This window comes from Carcharhinus amblyrhynchos, chromosome 9, assembly GCF_965287045.1.
Source record: "Carcharhinus amblyrhynchos chromosome 9, sCarAmb.v2.hapA, whole genome shotgun sequence".
NCBI lineage: Eukaryota > Metazoa > Chordata > Chondrichthyes > Carcharhiniformes > Carcharhinidae > Carcharhinus > Carcharhinus amblyrhynchos.
The window spans coordinates 92,336,118-92,353,697 of NC_137332.1; the positions used below are offsets into that span (position 1 = coordinate 92,336,118).

Sequence of the window (17,580 nt, forward strand, 5' to 3'; positions counted from 1 at the left end):
AGCCTGCTCCGCCATTCAATAGGATCATGGCTGATCTGAAAGTGGTTCAATTCCACTTACCTGCCTGCTCCCCATAACCCTTAATTCCCTTATCGATCAGAATTCTATCTATCTGTGACTTAAACATATTCAATGAGGTAGCCTCCAATGCTTCAATGGGCAGAGAATTCCAGAGATTCATTACCCTCTGAGAGAAGTTCCTCCTCAACTCTGTTCTAAACTGAGACCACCCCACCACCCCACCTTATGTTGAGGCTGTGTCCTCTAGTTCTTGTTTCCTTTCTAAATAGAAAGAATCTCTCTGTCTCTACCCTATCTAGCCCCTTCATTATCTTATATGTCTCTATAAGATCACTCCTCAGCCTTCTAAACTCCAACGAGTACAGGTCCAATCTACTCAATCTCTCCTCATAAGCTAACCTCCTCATCTCTGGTATCAACCTGGTGAACCTTCTCTGTACTCCAAGGCCAATATGTCCTTTTGCAAATAAGGGGACCAAAATTGCACACAGTACTCTAGTTGCGGCCTCACCAGTACCTTGTACAATTGCAGCAAGACCTCCCTGCTTTTATATTCTATCCCCCTCATGATAAAGGCCAACATTCCATTTGCTTCTTGATCACCTGCTGCACCTGCAGACTGAGTTTTTGCAATTCATGCAATTCATGCCTTTGCACAGTAGCATGTTGTAATTTTTCACCATTTAAATAATAGTCCATTTTACTATTATTCCTTCCGAAGTGGATAACCTCACACTTGCCAACGTTATACTCCATCTGCCAGATCCTGGCCCACTCACTCAGCCTATCCAAATCTCTCTGCAGACTTTCCGCGTCCTCCACGCAATTCGCTTTCCCACTCATCTTCAAAAAGAAAGGAAAGGGAGGAAACCAGAGCACTCAAAGGAAACCCACACAAAATGGAGAACATACAAACATCACATAGTCAGTCAAGCCTGGAATCAAACCTGGAACTCCTAAAGCAGCAAGGCAGCAGTACTAACCACTGTGCCACTATGACACCCATTTTTATTCAACTTTTAGTCATTCTTTGTTTTCATTAATATATTCTGCCAAATCTTCTGATCTGCCACCCAGCTTTTTGCTCGAATTTGCTTTATCTTTAAGGCTGATACTGTCTTTAAATTCATTGGTTCATCACTGATCCTCCTCATGGAATTTCGCAGTCTTGTTAGAAAGTATGTATTCTGTGTATTGTGAAATATTAAACTTACTTCAGTTTAGAATATTAGATTCAGTCACATGCTTCCCTCTCTCAAACCGAATGTTACATTCCATCACATTATGATGGTTGTTATCTCAGTGTGTCTCCACTATGAGGTCAATAATTTAACCTGTTTTGTTGTACTCGCCCAGATCTAGTGTGGCCTGCTCTCTCGTAGGTGGCAACATGTTGTTCCAATAAACTATCCTGAAAATACTTATGAATTCCTCACCTCAGCTACCTTTGTCCATCTGATTTTCTAGTCGATAATCCAGATTTAAATCCCCAATAATAATCACAGTGCCTTTCTGACAAGCTCCCATTAGCCTTTATACCCTTTCCTATCGTGTGGTTCGTGTTAAGGGCCCTGTAAATCCCACAAGTAATTTCTTCCCTTTCTCATTTTTACCTAAACCATTTCTATGTCTAGGTTTCCTGAACCTTAGTCTATCCCTCTTTATTGAGTTAATGCCATCATTAATTAATAGAGCCAGCCCTCTACCTTTTCCTCACTTCCTGTCCTTCCTAAATAACATACGCCCTTCAATATTCAGGTCCTAATCTATGTCATCCTGCAGCATGTAATGGCTTACTTAGATCATTTTATATGTTTCTATTTTTACATTAAAAACAATAAAAACTAGTACTACTTCACTCACTCACACATTTACTCAGTAACACAGCCTAGAAAAGTCACAGGGGTAAAAGTCAGTGACTGTTACAATTAATATAAAACAGGAAATATTGATAAGTCACTTGCCTGGTGTAATCTGATGATTGAAGCAACAGGTCTGATGAGAGATCTTCTTTAGTGAAAGATCAGTGAAGGGATTTCAACAGCCAGGGTAGATGATGTTTGTTGGGATCCACTTTAAGGAATGAAGTTGGTTTCTGGTCATTTCTTCAACCAATGAACAGTCAGCTCATGTCTGGGTTGATGTTCAGGTTCAGATTTGTCTGCTCCTTGGTTTTCACCAAAATGGACAGTTTCTTCTTGCCATGTCCTCAGGCTTCAGAGGCTTTGGTCAGGAAAGCAGTTTAATGCTTTTCCTGGTGCAGTCGGCAGGATGTGTGGCTCCTTCTTGCCACGTCTGGATCTCTTCTCTAGCTATAGTCAGAATGACAGTTTAATTATTTTTAATGAAATCAGTAACTAACCTCAAACTAACAGTGGTTGTGCTCAGATTTCTCTAGGATCTGCTGCTTCACTCAGGTTGCTGTCATCGACAGTCACAATCCTTTCTCTTTGTGAGGCAGTGAGTCAGTTCCCTGACTGGTTCTGGAATTCACACGGCAGTGTCACCTGATGACCAGAGGCAATTTTGTGAACGCAGTGACCTTTCTAACCTAATATTTTAACAGCTTCTCTCTCCAATGTCCGTATTGAATTAGATCCATATTTTAAATGATGTCTGTCATGCCTCATATGGCAGTATCCTCTGTGCCTGGCATCTCACCAGTACTGAAACCCAACCTCCCAGAGTGACCCCAAACTGATGGGCCGTAACCAGGAAACCTGTCTCCAGGTGACATCACAAAGCAGCCAGCAGCCAATCACACAGCGGCCTGCAATGATGTCACAAAGCAGCTGCAGTGACCAGTTTGAATGGGCGGGGGATTTGTGTCCGGTCCCAGCTCCAGGCACTGGACTATTCAACCTTGACTGTCTTTACAGCAATAACTCTATAATTGAAGCACAGAACCATAGTTTTACAATTAGGCTCAGACCATATGGTGTGTTTCACCCATTAGGAGGAAATATAGCTACATATTCACTGAGAAAGATAGAGTCACGTGGGCACCATGTGCAGCACTGCTTACAAATAAATAGAATATAACATCAGATTAATAGATTAATATAGTTTGATTACTTGATCATTATCCATAATTGGGTCACGAACTAGTTATTAAACATGATTTTACTACAAAGTACCAAATTGAAGCCCATAACAAACAATTTTAGTCCGTCAAACAACAGATCTTGAACATTTTTTCCCCTTTTGTACACGCAACTCTATGAATTGCCATCCCATACACTCTCACTCCTTCCTGTGTTGAAATATAAACTCATTGCAGCATAGATGTTTCCTTTAGCCAACTCCCCCCACCCCCTCACCTGAAAATGTTGAGTTTTACACTCACTATGGTAAATTTCACACTTGCTTGTTACTGTCTCTTTCCTCCCCAAAAATTGTTGATTCTGGCTGGGATCAGTTCCATGCTGACCAGTTTTGCTCCAATATAAGATTTATGCGTCCAATTTACCTGTGTGACAATAGGAGCAGGAGGAGGCCCTCAACATTGTTCCAGCATTCAATTAGATCACAGTTGATGGCTATCTGAGCTCCTTGCAGCTATCAATCACTGACATTATATCCTGCCTTAATGTAAGAAAACATTTCAACGTAGTTCTCAAGAGTGTGAATGAGACAGGAATTGACACAAAGTAAAATACCAACTTTCAACATGGAATCGCATCAGCACCTGAGAAATTTTAAAATGCATTTTATGAGAAAAGAGCAGCAGTTAATTAATCAGACATGCAAAGTGTCAAATGGCCGGTTTCCATATCAATTCAAACAAAATAATGGAGGATGTTCCTACCCGGCCTGCATGGTGCGTGTGAGTATGGCCCAGCTCAATCAGAGAGGTAGCATTGCACAGGTGTATGGTTGGTTCCCCTTCCCTGGCCAGGAGTAGGTCTCTCAGAAGGGGTCACACATACTGGGTGTGGCCACAGCCTCAGCAACAGCAAGTGCGGCTCTGAGGCTGAATCACAGCCACCTGGGGAGCATGCCTGAGAGCCTGGGCAAATGATTTGAATGGTTTCTGGAGTGCGAAGGGTTAAAGTGTATTTATTAGTCACATGTAGGCTTACATCATCACTGCAATGAAGTTACCGTGAAAATCCCCTAGTCACCACATTCTGGTGCCTGGTGCGGGTTCAATGAGGGAGAATTTAGCATGACCAGTGCACCTAGCCTGCACATCTCTGACTGTGGGAGGGAACTGTGGCCAAATAGGCCATCTAAAATGGCAATTTGTAAAGCATTCTGGGACAATTGGGCAAGAACTAAAATGACAGACTGCAGCCTAAAAGACAGAAATAAACAGGCTGCAAACCTGACGAATGAATACACAGGATATGGGTCATCTCCAGGACAAAAGGGACTTTCTGGTCAAACTGGCTTGTTTACCAGACATAGGGGCGCTGTAACCCCTTATTTGGGAAGGAAGTGTGTATTCTACATGCCCCCAGCACCTACAGACATAGCCGTTGGGGATACATCCAGAGATTGGTGTATAAGATAGGACTTTATCGATCAGGGCGATCAAGTCCTGATCGATTGATTGGCAATGGCTGAAAGGGGCACGAAACCCAACGGGGTATAAAGGGTGTTGCGCAGTCAAGAATCTCTCTCTTTTTCTGACCCCACGAACGAGCTACAACAACGGTGACCGTCGCCAGTGACGACCAGCACAAGGTGAGCCACCACATCTGAGAAAGAAGGAAGACCAGAGCCTGAGTGCCAGACCAGACCACACAGAGGATGATTGGTACCAGCGCACAGATAAAGGCCAATATCTGTTTGGGTACTTGCCAGTCACCCAAAGTTAAGTCATTGGACTTGAACTTCAGTATTTCTATAAGATAGCTTATTGTTGGTTGGGTGGGTGATTATTGATTATGTGTTTTAAAATAAATATTGGTTGTACCAACAAGATGTCTACTTGCAGTTCTTTGTCCGTCATATCAAGGTTAACACAGACTATGCGGCAGGCACAACAAAACTGGAGCATCCAGAGGAAACCCATGCAGACAAGGGAAGAACATGCAGATGGTGCACAGATAGTGACCCAAGCTGGGAATCGAACCCAGGTCCCTGGCATTGTGAGGCAGTAGTGATAACCATTGTGCCATCGTGCTGCACAGTGGGGTTGTGGGATCCGCAGCCACCATTGGTCACTGCCTGTCAGTAAGTATTTTATTGCGGGCTGAGGGAAGGTCAGCTACCTACAATCTTAACTTCATTTCTCACTCTCCACAGATGTTGCCTACCTGCTGAATATTCCAGTACTTTTTCTTTTTACTTCAGGTTTCCATCATCCCCAGTCTCTTGGTTTTATATTTTGTACAGAATTTGCTCACAGAATCTCATCTAAAACAGAAATGATCCTATTAAGTGCTGGTAAGCAACTTGAGACCAAGGACGGAGAGAAAAGTGTTATATTTATCTAGAACCTTTCCATCACCTGAAGGATTTGAATATTTTCGCAGATGGAGACAGTTTCTGAAGGACTTGCAGATTTTTATAAGAAACACTGCAGCCAATTAGCTCACAGAAAATTCTCACAAACAGCCAATGAGATTTGACAGATAGAGAGAGTTTTTGGTCATGCCTGTGGAGACACTGGATGAACATAAGAACATAAGAAATAGGAGCAGGAGTAGGCCATCTAGCCCTTCGAGCCTGCCCCGCCATTCAATAATATCATGGCTGATCTGTCGCTGCTCAGTTCCACTTTCCCGCTTTCTCCCCATAACCCTTAATCCCCTCTCTTATCAAAAACCCATCAACCCGCGTCTTAAAAATATTTAGCGAGGCAGCCTCCACCACTTCAACGGGCAGAGAATTCCAGAGATTCACCACCCTTTGAGTGAAGAAGTTCCTCCTCAACTCTGTTCTAAACCGCCCCCCTTTTATCTTGAGGCTGTGCCCCCTAGTCCTACTGTCTTTTTTGAGCAGGAAGAGTCTTTCCACCTCTATCCTATCCATCCCATTCATCATCTTATACGTCTCAATGAGATCTCCCCTCATTCTTCTAAACTCTAACGAGTACAAGCCCAGTTTATTCAGCCTCTCCTCATAGCTCAACCCCCTCAACTCCGGTATCAGCCTAGTAAACCTCCTCTGCACTCCCTCCAAGGCCAAAATATCTTTGCGCAGGTGCGGCGCCCAAAACTGCACACAGCTGTGGCCACACCCAATACACATACTCCCTGTTGGTGGAGACAGTGATGTTGGTCCAGGGCACTGGGAGAACTCCCAGCTCTTCACACAAATATAACAAATATTTCTGGTCCCTGGAACAGGCCAACAGGGTTTCTGTTTCATGTTTCACCCAAAACATGATACCCCCACCAGTGCAGCCCTTCTGCACCGCTGAATGGTATGTTCTGGAGTGGGACATCAACCCCCAAAAGTGCAGCATTCCTGCCGTGCTGGGTTATAGGTACTGGAGTGGCACATCAACCTCCAACAGTGCAGCACTCCCACAGGGCTGGGCAGAATGTACTAGAGTGGGACATCAACCCAAAACTTGTTTACTCAACCCCCAATTGAGTCAGAGCCTGACTCCATTACTGACAATGAATAATTTCACCCATTGTCACATCTTCTCATGTGCCCATGTCTATGAAAGCTACAGTGTTAATCCATTTTAATAAACCTCTTTGAAACATTTTGCTCTCATTTCCTTCCCTTCACGTAATAAAAAGTTAAGTCCTGTCTGTGGACTGGATGCACCGACACCATAAGAAGTCTCACAACGCCAGGTTAAAGTCCAACAGGTTTATTTGGTAGCACAAGCCATTAGTTTTCAGAGTGCTGCTCCTTCATCAGGTGAGTGGGATTTCAGTTCATATAGAGCATATGGAGCCACAAACTCACTTTACAATTGGCTTCCACCGACACCTCCAGTATTGCTTCCAATTTCCCATTCTGCACCTGGGAGACTAGACAGTGAGTGTCGGGGGGTAGGTGGGGCAAGGGACTGAAGGGGCATCTGATCCTTTCTTAACACAGTCCACAATCTCTCACTCTTCAGAAGATAGCAGTGCTCAGGAACAGCAACTGTGAACTGTCCCTCTGTAATACTGTCGACAATCACCAGGCAAGACTGTTCCCTTCCTGTTGGCAAACACTTCAGTGGTCACGGGCATTCAGCCTCTGACCTTCGGGTAAGCATTCTCCAAGGCGGCCTTCACGACACACGACAGCGCAGAGTCGCTGAACAGAGACTGATAGCCAAGTTCCGCACACATGAGGACGGTCTCAGCAGGGATCTTGGGTTCATGTCGCACTATCTGTAACCCCCGTGACTTGCCTGGGTTTGCAAAACCTCACTTACCGTACTGTCTGGAGACAATACACATCTCTGTAAACTGTGATCAGTGCTCCTTGCACTCACATTATCAGCCACTTCAGGTCTTGAACAGCAGGTTAGGTGTAAGGATTCGCATTCTAATCAGTAATCTCTAAATTGTCTGTGCTTTATATGCTCTGTCTGAGGCCAGAACTCTCCATTCACCTGACGAAGAGGGAAGCCTCGAAAGCTTGTGAGTCTATTATCAAATAAATCGGTTGGACTAAAACCTGGTGTTGTCAGACTTTTTACTGTGTTTACGCCAGTCCAACGCTGGCATACCCACATCATGAATACTAGGTATTACCCTGTGCGTACTGGGGCCATTTACAGTGTCTCCCATCTGAATTAATCCTCTGGCTAGGATCTAATAACTGAAGCCCACCCAGTAAATTACGTTTTCATTGTGGGTCTGTTCGGATCAACTCCCAACACCCAGCATTCCATCGACCCACTCAGATTGTGGAACTTGCTTAGCTGTTATTGGAGGAATTTACAGAAATTTACAACTTTCAACAATATCTGGCCTTGCTGCAGTCGAATCAGCACCAGAAATGAAAGCACAAGTGTCAACCCTTTCATCACCTTTGTTGGAGTGAAGAAGCATATTTGATGTGTGTGACAAATCATTCTCATGGTCATCAGACCTCCATAGACACCAGCGCAATCAAACTGCAGCTCACCTGCTTCCGTTACACCCAGCGTTTTCTATGTTGTTTACCCTCTAGTGCTCACACAGGGGAGTTGTCCTTCCAAAGCACTTTCTGTCTCAGCAGTGTTTCTCCAAACTCTCCCACCATCAGTCCAATTGTTTCAAGAAGGTTAATTTAATCTTTGACCAAATCAACAAACATCATCAAAAGAAGACATCAATATGTACAGAAGTTGCTGCTTATTTACAGATGCCACTGTGTCTCTGGGAGGATTTCTTCAGCCACAAGAAGTAGCTGGTTCAGGAGAATGTGTGTCAGGAATTTCCATGCTCTGGACAAGAGGGAAATACCTCAATAGTTTCAACAGCATGATTTATCTTCCTTCCTAAAGGTAGTTACAGCTGTCATATTTCTGAAGTTGGGGGGAGGTCTTTTTCCTCCCAAATCCTGATATTCTAAATCTCTTCTATTCTGCATGTGTTTAAATAATGGAAATGAGCTCCATCCTCTGTCACTAAAATTCCATGTCATTTCTGACCATCGGAATTGGGAGCCAAACTAAAGCAAAGAGATTTTAAAGAAATTTCTGTCTGTAGTATTCTGAGACAGTTGTCCTTGATGCGCGTGTGTATCCGTACGTGTGTTTGTATAGTGAGCCATCGCTCAGGAGTGGGTATGGGGTGAAATCACACTCTGCTTTACTTGGTGATGTGAATTATAAACAGATCCTCTTCAGGTGATGGATTTTTGACTAATACCATGGGTAATGTTTGTACACTCCTGTCTGGGAGGACTACTATCCTGAGTATGGTGAGGGAGTAGGAGTGAATCTCAACAGACCTGAGTGCCCTCAGCCCATCATACCTCAATGTAATAACGGTGTGATATGTTCACCTTACATTCTTCCAAGATTCATTTCATGTTGTGGGAAAGCACTTGAATCATTTTAAAATGTTTTCATTTTGTTGGTTTAAAGTTTGGTGTATTTTGAACTTTGTGCTGTTCTTTTATCAGTATTCTGTATAGATTTCTTACTCACAATAATTTCATGTTTTTAATTGACTCAAGTTACCTGTTTTGTCAGCATGGTGTGTTCCTATTCACTGGAGCACTCGGGAATCTACTGTAAGAGTCATGTATAGAGTATATTGGTCAATATCACTATGAGCTGATACACTTTCGCCATCAATAGGTTAATAATTTCCAACTCACAGGAAGTAGAATGTTTCCCTCACTTTCACAAACACAGGACATCTGATCACACTTCATAGCCAATGCTTATTTTTCAAGTGTAGTTACTATTGTAATGTAGGAAATGTGACAATCAATTTGTGCACAGCAAGCTGCCACAAAAAGCAACATCACTCCAGAGCCTTGAGCCCTGAGACTGTAACTCCAGTGCAGTACTGTCCGAAGCACCACCTTTCAGATTAGTTAAACCAAGACCCTGTCTCTCTTCACAGGTAAATGTATGGTGGCACAGTGGTTAGTACTGCTGCCTCACAGTGCCAGGGATCCAGGTTCAATTCCCGGCTTGGGTTACTGTCTGTTTGGAGTTTGCACATTCTCCCCGTGAGTGTGTGGGTTTCACCCGGGTGACCAGATAATCTGTTTTTGTGATGTTGATTGCAGAATCCATACCGACATCACTCCCCTGCTTTTCTGCAATGTAGTGTCATGTGATCTTTCTTTTAAGTTTATTGATTATTGTCACAAGTAGGCTTACGTTAACACTGCAATGAAGTTATTGTGGAAATCCCCAAGTCACCACACTCCAGCACCTGTTTGGGTACATTAAGGGAGAATTTAGCATGGCCAATACACCTAACCAGTACGCCTTCTGGAGCGTGGGGGGAAACCAGAGCACCCAGGTGAACCCACACATTCACGGGGAGAACGTGCAAACTCCAAACAGACAGTAACCCAAGCCGGGAATTGAACCTGGATCCCTGGCACTGTGAGGCAGCGGTACTAACCACTGTGCCACCATACATTTACCTGTGAGGAGAGACAGGGTCTTGGTTTAACTAATCTGAAAGGTGGTGCTTCGGACAGTACTGCACTGGGGTTACAGTCTCAGGGCTCAAGGCTCTGGAGTGAGACTTGAACCCACAGCTCCTGGCTCAGAAACAAAGGTGCTAACTAAGCCACAGCTGACAATAACTTGTATGTGGGTTCCTGAAGCTATGAAAGGTGGTAAATTCCCTGGTGTCAGCTGGAATGGACACCTTAATGAATTATCTTCAACGAGAACTATTGATTAACCATTCTGCCTTCATTCATTCATGAATGTTTTATTGTTTAGGTACAATTTCAAAGAATCCCTACAGTGCAGATGTTTGCACTGACTCTCTGACAGAGAGTTCCTATCCCCATAATCCCACATATTTACTCCACTAATCCCCTTAACCTAAGGGTCAATTTACCACAGCTAGTCTACCTAACCTTATATATCTTTGGACTGTGGGTGGAAACCAGACGAAACTTATGCAGACACGGGAAAATGAGCAAACTCTATACAGACAGTCACCCTGGAATTGAACCCGGGTCCCTAGTGCTGTGACACATCAGTGCTAACCACTACATATTTGTCAAGGGGTTCCACTAAGGCAAACCTTTTAAAAATTGTGTATCATCAACTGAAGCAGTTTTATTTAAGGATGGTACCATCTTTCTCCCCAAGAGTTTTAACAGTCTGTCAGGAATAAGGCTCAAGGAATAACCAACTCTTCCCAGGAAAACTCAGTGTTAGTTTTAGTGAGGTTTTGAGCTTGTTTTCCAAATCCCTCCATGGCCTCTCCCGTCCCTATCTCCGCAATCTCTTCCACCCCTCGGTACTGCATTGGACTGTCAGCCAGGACTTTTTGTGCTCAAGTCTTGGAATGGGACTTGGACCCACAACCCTCAGAGAACAAGGTTGTGGGCTCAAGTCCAGCTGCAGATGGATTATTCCATGAACATGGATTAAAGTTGTTGTCAGGGTCACACGAATAATTCCTCAAATTCTGGCCTCCCTGTACAAACCCCACTCACCATTTATTGAAACACAAACATGTAAAATGAGTGAAGAAATTGTCCTGTAGATGTTTGCACACTGCATTCATCCTGAAGTCAGTCAGATCACAATGTACCATCCTTAAATAAAACTGCTTCAGTTGATGATTCACAATTTAAAAAAAAATTGCCTTAGTGGAACCCCTTGACAAATATACAACAACCACAAATGCACTTGTGATCGAAGGTTTACAGAAGAATGTTTGTTTCCGCATAATCCAACTAAAATTGACCGTGTCAAGAATTTAAATTGTAAGTTTGAAGTTAAATGTAAATTGAACTTTTGTGATCTTTAACACTGGTTTAAGAAACATCACTGAAGAAGCTCATACCAACCACAGAAATGATCACGGCCCCAGATGGGAATAATGAGAGTGGTGATTTATAAAATCAGGGAATCCCAACAGTGCAGAAGGAGGCCATTCAACCCATCAAGTCTGCACCAATCACAATCCCACCCAGGCCCTATTCGCAACCCCTCATATTTACCCTGCTAATCTCCTGAACACTAAAGTTTACTTATCATGACCAACCAATCTAACCCACACATCTTTGGACTGTGTGAGGAAACTGGAGCACCTAGAGGATACCCACACAGACAAAAGGAGAATGTATCAACTCCACACAGTGAGCCAAGGCCGGAATTGAACCCAAGTCCCTGGCGCTGTGAGGTAGCAGTGCTAACCACTGTGTGACAGTGTCGCCCAATAGCACCTGTTTGAGGCTGCTCTTCAAATTTTACAAAGAGTTCTTGGGTGTTCAGGCACCAACTGCCTGGGCTGATATCCCAGGAGACAAAAATGGACCAGGACATCGACACATCCCACACTGATGATGTCAGTTTGAAAGCCTCTGAGGATGAAGAATATTATTCCCACACTAGAAATCTCTGTCACACATTTACCGGGGAACTGAGACAGCAGCTGTAATAAGTGAGGTTTTATTCAGATGGGACGATGACAAGTTTAAATCCCACCTGATCTGTTGCTCAAAGTCTCCTCCGTTTCCCTGGTCAGTTTCCCAAACTTCAGGAAACTCCTGTTACTCCAGAAATATTGTGATTGGCTGTGAGAGACGTCAATCAGAGAGCCCACCCACTCTGCCCATTCTCTCCTCTTCCTCTTTCACAGCTGCTTCACTTCCTGTAGGGACTGAAAACCAAGTCAGGAGATGGTGAGTGAAGGAGCAGAATTTATAATAATTACATTGCATCATATCCACACTAATGTTCAGGCAGTCTGACTATCCTGTGGGGAATCAGGTGTGGAAATGCCCCTTATGCTGTGTGAGAAGATCCAGCTGAGAGACCTGTTTACTCGGTGCTTTGTGCTGAGCTGTTTGATTGGAGCTGTGTTGGATATTGAGTGTGTTTATTGGAAGTATTTCCCTTCTGATTTACAGGCTGAGTTTTGTTGATGGGTCATTGCTGAATATGAGGAGGTGAGGTGTAATTATCTGGAAGGGGCAGAGACACACTTATTGAAATGACTTTTAATTCCTTCTTTAAATATTTTACCTGAAGGCCTCGGTCTTTCCCAGAAGCCTGGGCTTGAATTTGATAGTTTTGCCCCGTGTTGTGTCTAATCGCTGAATTTGGGATGTGCAGTCTGAGTGAGTGCAGTGTGTCTAATTTCCCAGGATAAATGAGAATCCTTCGATCAGCTACATTAGAGCAATATTTTCCTTAGCTTCTTACACTTCATACCCAGTGTGTTTTCTTCAAATAACTCATGAAAATGAGGAGAGAAATTTCAACATCTCCATTGAATTAACATTTCTCCTGAATATTTTTGTATTAAACACATATAAGGATAAAACTGGCCTTCACCAGCACAACTCGAGCTCATAGTGACACTTGGACCAGCTGGCTTTTCCATTGCCCTCATGGCAGCTGGGGAGATGGCATCTGGATGGAGAATAGACAGTAGCCACATTGTCTGCTCTTGGTCACTATCCAGTATCCATGCTGGAAACAGAGGGTGTGTGACAGTCAAGTGAGGAAAAAGAAAGGACTTGTATCTGATTCCCCCACACTGGGGAGTAGCAGACTGGCACTCGCTGTGGAACAGTTTCTAACTGAGGAGCCAGCCCCTTCAGCAAAGGAAGAGATTGTTGGAGGAATCATGTTTCCTTTTCCTGTTTTACAGAAGGAAAGCACCGTACTACACCAGAGAATACAGTGAGGATAGATAGATCCTGACCATCACCCAAGGAACAACTGCACAACTGTGGGAAGACATCCAGTCCCTTCAGAGCATTGCTCAACACAGAGAAGGTTGGGCAGTGAAATCATTATCTGGAAATCGGTCGGGCCAGGGGAGCTTTGACATATCATCAGATCTGAAATTGGTCAGTGGTGTGTAACCTTCCATAAAAACCAACCTTTCTGAAGGTTCACCTTCAGTCAGAGTGAGGCTGGGACAAAGTGGACTCCAAGTGTGGTGAAAGCTTCAATCATTCATCAAGCCTCATGAACCACTGTCTCATTCCTAGATGGTCTCGTTCCTACGGATGGAAGGCTGTTCAAATGTGTGGTATATGTTGGGGATTCCACAGGTTCATAAAGTCTTATAAGGGCCATTTGTTACAACTACAGTCACCACAAGGGCAGCCACATGGAAGGGAAGCAACTCAGCTGTGACGCTTATGATGAAAGTTTTGTGACGTCTACGACACTCCTCAGGCATCAGATGATTCAGACAGGAGAGAAACCCTTCACGTGCGATGTGTGTAACAAATCATTCTCTGTGTCATCAACCCTTCGTCAACACCACCGCATTCACACAGGGGAGAAACTCTTCAGATGCAAAATATGTGACAAATCATTCTCAAAGTCATCAATCCTCCGAACACACCAACGCATTCACACAGGAGAGAAACCCTTCTCGTGTGAGTTGTGTGACAAATCATTCACACGCTCATCAACACTTAGTGAACACAAACGTCTTCACACAGGGGAGAAACCCTTCACGTGCAAAATGTGTGACAAATCATTCTCAAAATCATCGAACTTTCGTAAACACCAGGAACGTCACACAGGGGAGAAACTCTTCAGGTGCACAATGTGTGACAAATCATTCACACGGTCATCAAGCCTCCAAGTACACCAACACATTCACACAGGAGAAAAACCCTTCAAGTGTGAATTGTGTGACAAATCATTCACACGGTCATCAGGCCTCAGTGAGCACAAACATTTTCACACAGGGGAGAAACCCTTCACGTGCAAAATATGTGACAAATCATTCTCGAAGTCATCAATCCTCCGTGCACATCAACGCATTCACACAGGGGAGAAACCCTACAGGTGTGAGGTGTGTGATAAATCATTCTCTCGGTCATCGAACCTCCACAGACACCAACGTGTTCACGCAGGAGAGAAATCATTCCTGTGCAAGGTATGTGAAAAATTATTCTTTGACTCATTGGCTTCTTATGTATACTGACACATTAACATGTATACCATGTGACACTTCACTCCCTGAGTCACCTTCCCTCTGCCCACAGCAACACACTCACACAGGAGATCAACTATTCACATGTATGTAACAAATCATTCTCAGATTAATCAACCCTCTTCGCACACTGGTGAGAAACCATTCATGTGTGAGGTGTGCAACAAATAGTTCTCACGGTCATCAGACCTCCACAGACACCAATACATTCACACTTGGCTCACCTGCTTCCTTTACACTGTGAGCTGTCTGTGTTGTTTTACTCTCCAGTGTTCACGCAGGGGAGCGTCTTTCCAAAACACTGTCTGTATCAGCAGTGTCTGTCTCCAACCTCTCCCACCATCAATCGGATCACTTCAAAAAGGTTAATTTATTGTTTGACCAGATCACCAAATATCACCAAAAGCAAACATCAGTATGTCTAGAAGCTGCTGCTTATGCACAGATTTCCCTACGATAGACAAGAGGGCAATATCTAAATGTTAAATATAAATGTATGTTAATTTTTGAAACTATAAATTCTACTTTTTGAGCTGATAACACAGAAAGATCAAGATTTGTTTTACTAATTTTATGAGGTGTTGTAAAATGCAATGGTCTTGGAGATGGCTCTGAGTTTGTCCTAAGATTGATCTCTAATCAGAACTCCCCCTGGGTGGAGGCTGAAAGTTGTCTCCAGCACACAGAAAATGAGTCAAGACAGCACAGCAAACTCTGGACCATGATTTATTTTTCATTTTCATTTCTTTCTTTAGGTAAAGCTGGCCCATAACACAGAGGAGCGCTTGTTGACTGGAGGACGGGTTCCATACATCAAGGAGCTGACAGAACAGGAGGAGGACATGAGGAAGCTGTTTGGCCTCTCCAACCCCATGATAACCAATGGTGGAGCAGATATGGGGATGAGTGAAGGTGATGTCAGCAGCTGAATGTTTGAACCATCAGGAGGAGAGTTAATTTACTGACAAAAGACATAATTGTGATTTTCTTCCTCTGACAGATACACAGCTGTCCATGGACACATCAGATGGTGATGGAGGAGAGTTGACAGCAACGTCCGAGATTCCTGAAAGGACTGATGAGGAAGGAACGGAGTTGAATACCTCACAGCAATGTGGCATGGCAGCTGCAGTGGAGGAGCTAGAGGAGTGTCAGGAGCGTAAGATGTCTGATTTGGAGGATAGTGTTGATGAGTTAAAGTTAAATATTGTGGCTTGTGTGAAGGAAGAGCCATGTGATGCTCTGGCTGCTGTGGTGAAGGGATTGTGCTCAGAATCTTCTGGAGGTGAGGAATCTGCGGCTTTGGGAGCAGAAGCTCTGCTGTCTCCACAAGCACACGGACAACAAGAGGCCCATGCTGCTGGTGAAGAAAATGAAGATGATCTGAAACCTCTTGCACGCTTACATCAGGAACAGGTTCAAAGTACGGAGAGTTATCAGACCACTTCTAACCTGCTTCAGCAAACTTTGACTGAATTTAAGACCAACATTAGCCAGAATTTACAAAGAAATAATGAGATTCTTCAGCAGCAGAATGAGGTTCTGAGACAGCAGAATGAGATTCGAAACCAGTGTCTACAAAAAAACAATGAGGTTCTTCAGCATCATCTACAAAGAAATAATGAAATTCTTCAGCAGCAGAATGAGGTTCTGAGACAGCAGAGTGAGATTCAAAACCAACAGCTGCACAGAAACAATGAGATTCTTCAGCAGCAGAATGAAGTTCTTTGTCAGTTTCTGCAAAGAAGCAATGAAACTTTGAATGAAATGAGGCAGATTCTGTCTCAGATTGTAGTGCCTGCACTTTCTGGCCAGCAGCAGCCCAGTGCAGAGACATCTACTGCTGAACAGGCCTCTGATACAGGAGAGGTTACGCCACAGGAACATGGGAGATACAGAAGGAATTAGGATCCCTCTCTCTAACACTGCCTCAAGCTCATTTTCCATCCCTCTGTTTTCTCATAAATACTATTTTTCCCTCTTTTCAATCTGGATTTTTATCTTGAGGACAATAGCAAAAGAGGGTGGAATCCAGAAGTCATTACTCCCAATCAGAGCACCTCCCAGTTTCCTTGGGAATGGGTCAGGTCACAGTTTGCACATTTTGAAAGGCACCTGTGCCTCGCAATCAGCAGCTACCTTCACGCGTGTGGTTTTGAGGTGAGAGATGTCTGAAACCCAAGAGGAAGAGGAAATTTGAGAGAGAAAGTACCCTTTTGAATGTGATCACCAGACATCTTTGGTAAGGTAAACTGCCTTTGGGAAAAACTAAGATATTGTTTGAAATATTTTAAAAATTAGGCATGAACATGAGTAATGTATAAACACATTGGAACTGACAGTTCATTGACATTGTCAAAAACAATTGTAAGAACTGTCAAGGGGAGCTGTCAAGTAAAATAGGCATTTAAAACTCCTGTATTTAACTCTTTGAAATAAACTGGCTGGAATGTTAAAAATGATTGCCTTTTATTCTGCCTGTTGACACAAACCTCAGGGATTGACTGGATTAAGGTACATGACAGATTTCACAATCATTCATTGTCACAGTAGGGTGCCTGTTATTTCACAGTTAGATTGACAGCCACAGTGGCATAGTGGTATTGTTACTAGACTAATAATCAAGAGACCCTGTGTAATGCTTTGGGGACCTGAGTTTGAATTGATGACCATGAAACCATTGTCGATTATCGGAAAAACCCATCTGGTTCATTAATGTCCTTTAGGGAAAGAAATCTGCTATCCTCACCTGATCTGGTCTACATGTGACTGCAGATTCGCAATAATGTGGTTGACTCTTAACTGCCTTCTCAAATGCAATTAGAGATGGGCAATAAATGCTAGCCCAGCTGGTGACAACCACATCCCATGAATGAATTTTAAGAAATGGTTACAGACACTTTGAATTGAGACTGTGAATTTCATTGCTTGTTTTTATGGGATGCTGAAATTGAATGAAATGTTTGTCATTAGAAGGGATAATATAACTGAAAGAATTTAAATATAGTAATTGTTTATGAAAGAATGTTGTTTTAAAACAGAGTGC

At 43.4% G+C, this 17,580-nt stretch overlaps 1 protein-coding gene across 1 annotated transcript; it reads left to right on the forward strand.

Annotated features, from left to right (window-relative positions):
* The first annotated feature begins 12,734 nt into the window (after positions 1 to 12,734).
* LOC145348005 (uncharacterized) lies at positions 12,735 to 16,971 on the forward strand. Its single transcript, XM_080196092.1, has 3 exons — positions 12,735 to 14,477; positions 15,290 to 15,446; positions 15,535 to 16,971. Exons 1-3 carry the CDS (start codon positions 13,695 to 13,697, stop codon positions 16,440 to 16,442), a joined length of 1,848 nt encoding a protein of 615 aa, XP_080052218.1. The 5' UTR covers positions 12,735 to 13,694; the 3' UTR covers positions 16,443 to 16,971.
* Positions 16,972 to 17,580: the final 609 nt, after the last annotated feature.